We start from the raw sequence: 11,145 nt of genomic DNA, 5'->3' as shown, positions 1-11,145 counted from the left end.
TGGTTGGCAGACAGAGATGTGGATGGCAGGTTGCGGATAGTGTGGCTCCTGCTTCCTGTGTCTTTAACCTAGCCGCCAGAGAGACTATAGTGGCATGAATCCCCTATCTATAACTCTGTGGGCATTCCTTTTTGGCCTCACCATGTCCTGCATTCTTATATGGGGAGTGGGACAAGAGACCCCACATGAGTCTCTGCATGACAGCTTCAAATACCATCTAGTTTATTTAGCATATTGTCCACCCTAAAGTTGGGCCCAGGGTTCGGTGTTGAGCCTCTCACCCACTTGCTCATGTTTCTTTGCATACACCTCTATTAGAATACCATTCTGGGAATGGCTGTCTGTTCATCAGTCTCCCCAGTAAAATGGGAGAACTCTTATAGGATAAGATGCCTAGAACATATTAGTAAGGACTCAATAAATGTTTGAATAATACAAGATAATAAATAATAAATTGAGTGCTTACTGTGCCAAGTACCTCTAAGAACTTTACATTTATATTTAATTCTCACAGCAGATCTATTGAGGTAGATCTAGCTTCATTACACAGAATATGGAAATACGTTTATAATAAACAGCATGCATACAATAAATTACATGTTAAAGTGGTGGGATTGTAGGTGGTTCTGCTCTTTCAAAACTTTCTTTAGTATTGTAGTTAGGTTGTGAGTGTGTGCGCCTGCGCGCGTGCCTGCGTGTGATCAAACAATTTAAAAACTTGAGTGGGCAAACACAGCAACAGGAAATTGTAGAGCAAGGTCTGGGAAAAGGGGAGGAACCCAAAGGCACAGATCAGCCGAGACCAGACTCCACCAGTGAGCAGTCGGCAAACGCCGGGAGGGTCCGCCCGCACAGCAGCAACCGGCTCCACCCACGGAAACGTTGCCTTTCCGGGAGGCCAACCGGGTGTCACACGCAAAAGACCTGGAGGATGTAAGCGAAGCCACTCCTTAAAGGCTCGGGCCGGGAGGGCGGAGACAGGTTGGCCCGCGGGCTGGCACCGATTGGCTGCCGCAGGGATGGGGCGGGCTCTGCCGAGGCCCTGCCGCACCTGCGCTGGAGCCTGTAGGAGAGGGAAGGAACGCGGGGCCGCGGGCCGCGTCTTTCTGCCCTGGGTCTCCGGTTGTGGCGGCTGTACAGGCAGAGCCGGAAGCGCCACAGTGTGACTTCCGAGACCCCTGTTTTCCAAGGGGCAGCCCTCTTCCTTCTGAACCGCTCCGTCTCCGCTTCTTGTCTCTCATCCGGAGGCCGAAGCCTCCGGTTTAGGGGGAGCGGCTCAACCCGAGCTCCCGGACCCGGAAGAAGCGCCATCGCCCGCCTCCGCCATGGAGCCCATCGCGCCGTCCCTCACAGAAGAGGACCTGACTGAAGTGAAGAAGGACGTGAGTAGCACAGCCTTACCCAGGCGCCCCGAGGGCTGGGGGCGGGCGGGGGCGGGCTGCAGCCCCGCGGGCGAGGAAAGCGGAAACCCGGAGTCTGCGTGGGAGGAGGAGCCTGTGGGTCGAGGAGGGAACCGGTCGGCAGTGGGCCCTGCATTCGAGGGACCTTGGTGGAAGTTATCCTTGGGCGACGTGTCAGTCCAAGTTTTGAATCGCCAAAAGCAGGGCTTGGGTTTCTGAAGCCTGATTCTTCAGTGGAGCGTGGCTTCATTGTCTGCTTCTTGCCCACTCCTCACCTGTCCCCTGGGGGTTTTACCCCCCTGCGCTTTGGTGCCGCGTTGTTAGAGCTCAGCGGCTCAGGTTCGTCTTTGAGTCAGACTGTCCAGGCTGCTGGCTCGACCTGGAGGCTGGACCCGATGAAGGATCCCAAGCAGTGGAGCAAATATGTGAAACACTTTTGCAAAAGGGGTTGAGGAAGCTCAACAGCTGAAAGCACGATCTGGAATTCCCCTAGTAAGCAAACGCCCACATATTTAAATTGAGGGGAGGGGGTTGAATACGTGTAGCCGAGAAGTAATTTACAAGCAAACACCGTAAATATTCAATAGCTAAATTTTACTCTTTTGCTTGGTTGCTGCAGAAAATCTTAATATATATTCTTAAAGAATGACTTTGTTGAGGTATGACTTGTTTCTCCTTTTCCTTTGCTTTCAGTTGTTTTGCAGTATAAGACCTATGTGAATGCCACTAAAATATATTAATTCAAATTAAAAACAAACAACATGAGGTGTGCTTTGGTTTAACACTACAAAACTCACAGTTTCATCTTTGTGAATGTTCATCTACTTCAAATCGCTTCCTTTTCTCTCCCCTGTAAGGTTTTATTACACTGTACTCATAATTACAGTTAGTATGACTCAATAGCAGTATGCCTTAGTTTCCTCATTCAGCAGATATTTATGGAACACTTACTGTATGGAAAGTACTGTCCTTGGGCCTGGAAAGATACAAAAAATGAGGATCAGGCCCCTGTTTTACATTTAGTTGATAAAAGACTGGGACATTGATAACTAATATAGAATAAATGAATTTTGTCTTACTTAAGATTTGTGCCAGTAAAACCATGAACTTCAAAAACTAGGCTTGCTTTTTTAATTAAAGTTTGTAGGGTGACAATTGTTAGTAAAGTTACATAGATTTCAGGTGTACAATTCCGTAATACATTATCTATATCTCACATTGTGTGTTCACCAAGAGAGTCAGTTCTCTTTCCATCACCATATATTAGACCCCATTTACCCTCTTCTAGAGCCCTCCTTCCTCCTTACCCTCTGGTAACCCCTAAACTAGCGTCTGTGTCTATGAGTTTTTAGTCCTTCATTTGTTTGTCTTGTTCTTTTGTTGTTTTCAGTTTTATATACCACATATCAGTGAAATCATATGGTTCTCTGCTTTTTCTGTCTGACTTATTTCACTTAGCATTATAATCTTAAGATCCATCCATGTTGTCACAAATGGTACTATTTCATCTTTTCTTACCGCCGAATAGTATTCCATTGTGTAGATCTACCACAACTTCTTTATCCATTCTTCTATCGAAGGACATTTTGGTTGTTTGTCTTGGTCACCGTAAATAAAGTTCCAGTGAACATTGGAGCACACATGTCTTTATGGATAAATGTTTTCAGATTTTTTGGGTAGATACACAGGAGAGGGATTCCTGGGTCACATGGTAATTGTATTCTTAAATTTTTGAGGAACCTCCACACTGCCTTCCATAGCGGTTGTACCAACCCATTAATCTTTACAACAATGTCTAAGGGAGATAATTGTCATTCCCATTTTACAGCAGATAAAACAGGCAGTGAGAGGTTACAAGTGGGAGGATATAAAACTTGTATGCCAACGCAGATGTGAAGAGTGGCTTCCAGGTCTTTATTTTTTTCTATCAGTTCGTTGATATTCATCTCCATGGTTTCATTTTACAGCTATATCAGAAATTCATAACCTTGGGGAGTCAAGGATGGGTTTCAGGAGGTCTATGGAAAAAAAGTATGTGTACATATTTTTCTTAGAAATATTTTTCATGATATTTTCAAAATTGTTTATGACCTTAGACCAGGGGTGTCCAAACTTTTTTCAATGTTTTTCACCAAGGGCCATATGCGGTAAAGTACACAAATAGCCGGGCCACTCACTTGAGGTGAAGTACTAGTGCCTCACCTGGTTTATTTAAGTAAACTAAATATAGTTTTGGAATTTGCTGCGGGCCAATTAACAATGGATCCTGGGCCGCAGTTTGCCTGCGGGCCGCGGTTTGGACACCCCTGCCTTAGACAGTTATCAGCCACATATTTGAACTTTCTTCTCTCTGAACTATAGGCACTTATTTCCAGGTATCTACTGGAAATCCACTTTATGTCATGCAGATTCCTCACCTTGTCTAAAATTGAACTTTTTATTATCCCTCCCCCAAAGATGCTTGCTGTTCCTACTGTAGTCTCTGTCTTGATGAATAGTATACCATCACCCGTCCTCCTGCAAACTCCCACTTCTTCACTATACTCCTTTTCCTTCCTGCCCCATCTAGCTTTTTACCTCATTTTTTTGGTGGAATTTAGTTCAGTTGAATTAAACACGGGTTACATGCTGCTGTGAGGCTGATACTGTAGTTGCATCTAACAGTTTAAAAATTTAAAACTAAGATACAATCCTAGTTCGAAAAGAGCTTGATTTCTTGGGAGGAGAGAGATAGACTTAAAATGATAATTAACAAATTACAAAATAAGTGCAATGAATTTTACATTCATCCAAAACACTGTCTACTTAGCATTCTGCTAAGTGCAGGGTATACAGAGTAGAACAAAACATACCTGGTGTTTGCCTGCTTCAAACATACAGGTCATTAGGGTTGAAAACAAATAAATGTGTAATTACAAATGATGGTAAGTACTATGAAGGAGACAGACAGATGTTGAGACAGTAACGGGGGGCATCTACTTGAGATAATATGGTCAGGGAAACTTACATTTAAATTGGTTCCTGAGAGATATGACAGAACTCAGGGAAGAGCATTCCAGGCAGAATAGAATTTGCAAAGGACCTAAAATAGGAGGATCTTGGTGACTTGGGGAAATTGGAAGAAGGCAGAGGAGAGGGTTCCCTGAGGTGAAATTAGGAGGAAAGTGGGCTAGAGCCAGATCATGAAGGGTCTTAATAGATGGTAGTAAAGTGTTTGGATTTTTTTTCCCCAAGTGTAGTAGGGACCTATTGAAGAATTATATTTTTAAAAGATCCCTCTGCCTATTTTATGGACTGAGGAGAGCAAAAGTGAAAAGAGGGAAACCAGGAGACTCTTAGAATTTATATATTTGAGAGATGGTGGTGATTTGGGTCAGATTGAAGGCAGTGGAAATGGATGCAGCTAGAGAATTCCAGATGAATTTTTGAAAAGGAAATTATAGGCCTTGGTGATGGATTGTATATAGGAACTGGGAATAGAGTGGAATCAGATTAGTATGCGGAAATGTCAAATCAGCAACTAGACCCACAAGTCTGAAGATCAGAAAAGAGATCTGAGCTGAAAATATAAATGTGGATTGAATAAGTTCACTTAGGGAGTTGGGAGCTAGACGGGGAAAGGGAGATCATAGAAAAGTTAAAGTGAGAAGTTATGAGCCACAGAAATGGGAAGAAAGCCAGGAGAGTGTGGTAAGACAAGAAGAGCATTTCAAGAAAGGCATGGTCAACTGTGTCCATGCTGCTGAAAAGTAAGGTGAAGACTGAAAATTACCAGATTTGGCATTAAGGAGGTCATTGGTGACTTTGAGAAGAGTCGTGAGACAGAATGGAAGGGTCTGGGAATGAATCGGGAGATGAGCAGTGGAGTCCTGGTTTATGGAAAAGTGAAACGTGTACACAGGGTACTGTAAGAACAGAGGAGAGGGGTGCCTAGCTTGTTCTGGGAAACTTAGGGAAAACTTCCTGAGGGAGATGACTGCTGTCCTGAATCTTAAAGAATGAATAGCGACGTGGGGTATGAGAAGAGAAAGCAAGACAAAGATAACATCGTAAAGAAAGACAAACAGCAGTTTCAGGTACAGCATAAATTACCAGGACATATAGAGATGGTGATAAATTAAGCTGGAAATGTAGGTAGGATCCATACTATGGAGCGCCCTGCCTGCCATTATATTAGCTATTATTGAGTACTTACTGTGTAGTACTTACTGTGTATCAGAGACTGTCAAGTCTTCATATGCATCGTCTCATTCAGTCCTAGAGGTCCTCTAAAGTAAGTATCATTTTATCACTAAGGAACCGGAAGCTTAGAGAGGTAAGTAGCTTGCTCCAGCTCTCACAGAAGTATGTGACAGATTGAGGATTTGAAATGCGGTTGCTCTGAGTCTAGAGCCATGCTCTTTTCTACTATTCTGCCATTGTTGAGGAAATTTATCCTTTTAAGGCAGGGGTGGAACACACAGTGTTTTAAATTTTTAAAAAAATGAACTGACAGCATTTCAACATTAGAGTTCATATAACTGATTTTCTCTTGAAAATTTGGAAAATCTGATATATGTGTGAAGGGGAAATTTGAGGGGGAGGAGAGAAGTAGGAAGTATAGCTAGGTTAAAAGTCCATGCAAAAAGACCTGAACTAACTAAAGTAATGCTAACGATAGAGATGAACTCGATAAATATAAGAGGTAGAGTGTCAGGGCTTGGTGGATGGGTGATTAGATGTGGCAAGTGAGTGAAAGAGGGAAAGTCAAGGATCATGGATCATGGTAGGTTTATAGCATGATTGGATGGGTGGCGATACTCGCAAATGAGTTGAGACTATTAGAACAAAAGAATAGGGGAAGATAAATTTGCTTTTGGACATGTTGAATTTGAATTACCTTTGGGATGTCTAGGTGGAGAAAGTCTTGATCACATACCCAAATTTGGGAATTACCACGTCGGTGATAGAAAGGACAATAGGTGAGGTTTTTCAAGGAGTTTATCTTTTAAATCTAGTCGTCTCTCTCTCCATCCCCACAGCTTAAATTCATGCACTCAACATATGTAAGATATGGCAGCAGTCTTCTAATTGGTCTCCTTTGACCCCAGTTTTGGCTCCCCCCCGGTCCTCTGCAAAAGTTTTCTTATTGCTTCTTATTGCTTATTTATCAACCTTGCATGATTCTTTTGGCTACAGGGAAATGTGTGTTCCTCAACATGTTATAAAAATTCTTCTGTCATCCAACCCCAGTTTTCCTTCTTAACTGCGTTCCTCACCACCCTCTCACATGCAGCCTGTGTTCCAACTGCCCCAGACTTCACAGTATTTTCTCCACTGCACACCTTCATGCCTGTAGCAAAAGTATAGCCTCTAAATATCCCAGGTCCTGGAGGTAGGGTTAATTAATTGCTTATTCTGTGCTCCCCAGTACTTAACCAATAGTCATTTTTTCTTCCCGAGTCATATCACATTGTTTTATCATTATTGGCTTGCATGTGATATGTACTCTCTAACTAGACCATGAGCCCTTTGCGTGCAGATTTCAAGTCTTGTTGGTCTACATGCTTAGTACTTGGCATATTAGGCATTTAGATATATGAAATGTTTGTTGTGTGAAAAAGGAAAGGAATATGTGAAATGAATCAACTGAGAATTACAGGAACCTTTTACTAGTCTACTTTTTTTTTTTTTTAAAGATTTGATTGGGGAAGGGGAGAAGGAGAACAGTGTGTACTTCCAGGACTTTTTTCCAAGTCAAGTTGTTGTCCTTTCAGTCTTAGTTGTGGAGGGCGCAGCTCAGCTCCAGGTTCAGTTGCAGTTTTCTAGTTGCAGGGGGCGCAGCCCACCATCCCTTGTGGGAGTCGAACTGGCAACCTTGTGGTTGAGAGGATGCGCTCCAACCAACTGAGCCATCTGGGAGCTCAGCGGTAGCTCAGCTCAAGGTGCTGTGTTCAATCTTAGTTGCAGGGGGCACTACCCACCATCCCTTGCAGGAGTCGAGGAATCGAACCGGCAACCTTGTGGTTGAGAGCCCACTGGCCCATGTGGGAATCGAACCGGCAGCCTTCGGAGTTAGGAGCATGGAGCTCCAACCTCCTGAGCCACCGGGCCGGCCCCAACTAGTCTACTTTTCTGCTACCATATACTAGGGTACTTTTGAGATCTTCCATTGCCTTTTGCTCATGATAGATGTGAGTCATATTAGTGATCATGTCACCACCACTAACATTTATTGATCACTTACTATGTAGCAGGCACTTTTCTAAGTACTTTGCATGTATTAATTTATTCCTCATAACACTCAGATGAGGAAACTGAGGCACAGAGAAGTTACTTACCTAAGATCACATATCTAGTAAGTGGAAGAGCTACAATGCAGTCACTGGCACTGAACTATTAAAGTCATTTATTGGGACCCATATCAATTTTCTGCTAATTAAACCCCCTTAGGAACTTCTCAGATCTAGCCTTGTTTTCTGTGATTTCCTTTTTTTTTCATATCTTTAATTCCAACATTCACTATTCCTTTAGGTTTCTTTCCCCCACCACATCTTTCTACCTTCCTTCTACCAAATGACTCACTGAGTTAGAGAATAGTCTTTCCTACTGACTCCAAAGATAGACACATTATGGGCCCTTTTAGGTTAGTGTTTGTTTAAAAAAAAAAAGTGGTTTTACTCTAGGAAGATGGAAAACAAACATGAGAAAGTTCTCAACTATGAGACCTCTCATTAAGTTGTCCTCTCTGGTCCTGACTAATCCTGGATTTCTTGATAAATTGTAACTAAAACGTGTGGAAGCCTCTGCTCTCATCTTTACCTGTAAAGGTAGCCCTCAGCAGACTACCGTATTTCCATGGACTCAGGCCTTCTAAATCAGAACAGCCCTTTCTCACAGTTGTCTGGTCCTGGTTTCTAGGTATGAAAATGAGATCAGCACAGAACAGAAGCTATGGAAAATGTCTAATCTAGGACCTACTTTTTCTACTTGGACCTTCATCTTTATAGCACGCATTTTAGAAGGCCTCGGCCTCCCTCACTTCAAAATGTCTTCTCCCACCAGTTAAGATTCCTAACTAATAATTAGCCACCTATGTAATTTCCTTAGGTGTTAAACAATAACATTGAAGCATATTTTATGTCTTTTAGGCTTTAGAAAATTTGCGTGTGTACCTGTGTGAAAAAATCATAGCTGAGAGACATTTTGATCATCTACGTGCAAAAAAAATACTCAGTAGAGAAGACACTGAAGAAATTTCTTGCCGAACATCAAGTAGAAAAAGGGCTGGAAAATTATTAGACTACTTACAAGAAAATCCTAAAGGATTAGATACCCTGGTTGAATCTATTCGACGAGAAAAAACACAGAACTTCCTGATACAGAAGATTACAGATGAAGTGCTGAAACTTCGAAATATAAAACTAGAACATATGAAAGGTAAATATCATATATAAAAGAATTCATTTAAATGTAACAGTGCTTTTAAAAGTAAAATGCAAAACAAAACAAAAAACTCAGAAGTTATTGTTTTGCTTTTATTCAAAAAGTTAAGCTTCAGAATTACATTCAGTTTGCATTTTTTAACCTTATATGATGTCACTGCATTGGAAAGGTGGAATATCACTCAGGTTTTGTATTTATATTCATTAACAATACCATTTTTAGAAAATTTAACTATATTAAAGTCCCAGTATGCACAGGGGTTTGTTTCTAAAGTCATCAGAATGTAAGATTAATCAATCTATTGAAAAGTAACCCCTGAAAATGCACATCACACATCAAGAATAGTATGTAGGCAAAATATTTTAATAAGTCCAACTCTGATAGTTTTTCTCCCACCAGTTGATCACAAGATGAAATAGTTGGCTTATGTTTGTAAGAATCATGTATAAATTATACATAACTTTAAACACTAGAATCACACTTAGTCAGGCAAAATGAGAGAGGCATGGAAACTGAGACTGCTGGAGAAAATAGCAAATTCACCACTCCTGTTTCACACTCACGCCATAGCACACACATTGATTGGAATGCTGTGTAATTTGCCTGCACTATCCCCCCTTCCCCCCCTCCCCTGCCCCATCTCACTCTCTGTCTCTCTCTCCAGAGCACTTAACATTAATTGTGAATGCGATGTAGCTCTACTCCAGCTCTTCTAGGCGCTGGGAATACAGAAATGAGTAATTTAGGACTCTGCCCTTAAGGAACTCACAATCTCTAAGTCCATGCTTGAACACATTGGAAGTTTCCCATTCTGGGTTCTGTTTTAAAAAAAAGTTTATAGCATGGGACAGAAATGCTGAATGTATTGTGAAGTTGAAAAACTAGTGGGAAAAAATGACATATAAATGTATTTTATAGACTTTGCAGGTTTTACATAAAATTTGTCAACTCTGGAGGCTCTGTGCCTATGGATAGTTAGGAGTTGAATATTTGCTAAGCTTAACAGAAAGATAAATTTTGTTTGTGTTTATTCCTTTCACCCTGAAGCTAATTGTTGGCTATACTTTTTAGATATGGTAAAGTTCTTTGATCAGAAGAACAACCAGTGTCATTTAAATAAATGTGTTAGATTGAGAACCAGGACATTATCTATTTAATGTGAAGAGGAGACCTGGAATCTAATTCTCACTTTCTTACGAAGAAGTCCTGGAATGCTGGGCATGACTTAACTGTTCTGAGTCTCTGTTTTCTCATCTCTAATAGAGACTATCCTAGATGACCTCTGAAATCCCTTTCAAATACCGTGATTCAAGAATCAGTAATTGGCATTAACTCAGAATTTTATTATATGCCCTGTTTAAATTTTGTTTTTATTGGGTAATGTTATTTTTGTAACAGAATGCTAAAGAATATTAGTTGTGAAAGCTATTTCTTATTTTATGAAAACTTTTAGGAGCTACTTCATTTTTTTCCAGGTCCTTCAATAGTTAAGTACAGAAGTATACAAATTAAATATAGACTATAGCATATCATTTAGCTTCCTTGAGACTATTGCCATGTCTGGCAAATGTAAGAAACTATTGCTTTATCTGGAAAATGTAAATAATGGTACACTTCATAGTTATTGAGAAAAGCAATTGAGATGTGAAATGGATTATGACAGAATTTATAAATTACTGTTTAAATTTTGCTTGTGTGGTCACTAGCTTGTAATCTTTAAAAAGTTACAAGATAGGCATGGACTGAGGTTTGTTTGTTTCTTTTTCATTGACATCTGAATAATTTTATTATAGGACTGAAATGTAGCAGCTGTGAACCTTTTCCAGATGGAGCGACAAACAACTTCTATAGATCAAATTCAGATGAGAGTAATTTCTCTGAGAAACTGAGAGCATCCACTGTCATGTACCATCCAGAAGGAGAATCCAGCACGGCCCCCTTTTTTTCTACTGATTCTTCTATGAATTTGCCTGTTCTAGAAGTAGGCAGAACTGACAATCCTAACTTCTCTTCAACTACACTTCCCCGACCCGGGGACCCTGGGGCTCCTCCTTTGCCCCCAGAGCTACAGTTAGAAGAAGGAACTTGTGGGAATTCGAGTGAGATGTTTCTTCCCTTAAGATCACGTGCTCTTCGGCAATGACAGTTTATAGCCTTTTAATTATTTTTTTAATCACAAAAATATTTGAAAGGTTATGAATCTTTTTATAAAATTGCAATAATGACTTATTAACATCTGATACATGTCTTTCAAAATGCAATGTTAGCACACTTTGTAAATAGACTTTTGGAATAAAAGCATACTTTTAAATAGCTAAAA

At 40.9% G+C, this 11,145-nt stretch overlaps 1 protein-coding gene across 1 annotated transcript; it reads left to right on the top strand.

Annotated features, from left to right (window-relative positions):
• Positions 1-426: 426 nt before the first annotated feature.
• Positions 427-11,145, top strand: BCL10 (BCL10 immune signaling adaptor). Its single transcript, XM_019710215.3, has 3 exons — positions 427-1,382; positions 8,531-8,819; positions 10,619-11,145. Exons 1-3 carry the CDS (start codon positions 1,326-1,328, stop codon positions 10,966-10,968), a joined length of 696 nt encoding a protein of 231 aa, XP_019565774.1. The 5' UTR covers positions 427-1,325; the 3' UTR covers positions 10,969-11,145.

This window comes from Rhinolophus sinicus, chromosome 14, assembly GCF_057876585.1.
Source record: "Rhinolophus sinicus isolate RSI-liver-muscle chromosome 14, RSI-T2T, whole genome shotgun sequence".
NCBI classification, from domain to species: Eukaryota; Metazoa; Chordata; class Mammalia; order Chiroptera; family Rhinolophidae; genus Rhinolophus; species Rhinolophus sinicus.
The sequence above is the reverse complement of the archived record's forward strand: the minus strand, read 5'-3'. Positions and strand labels throughout refer to the sequence as shown.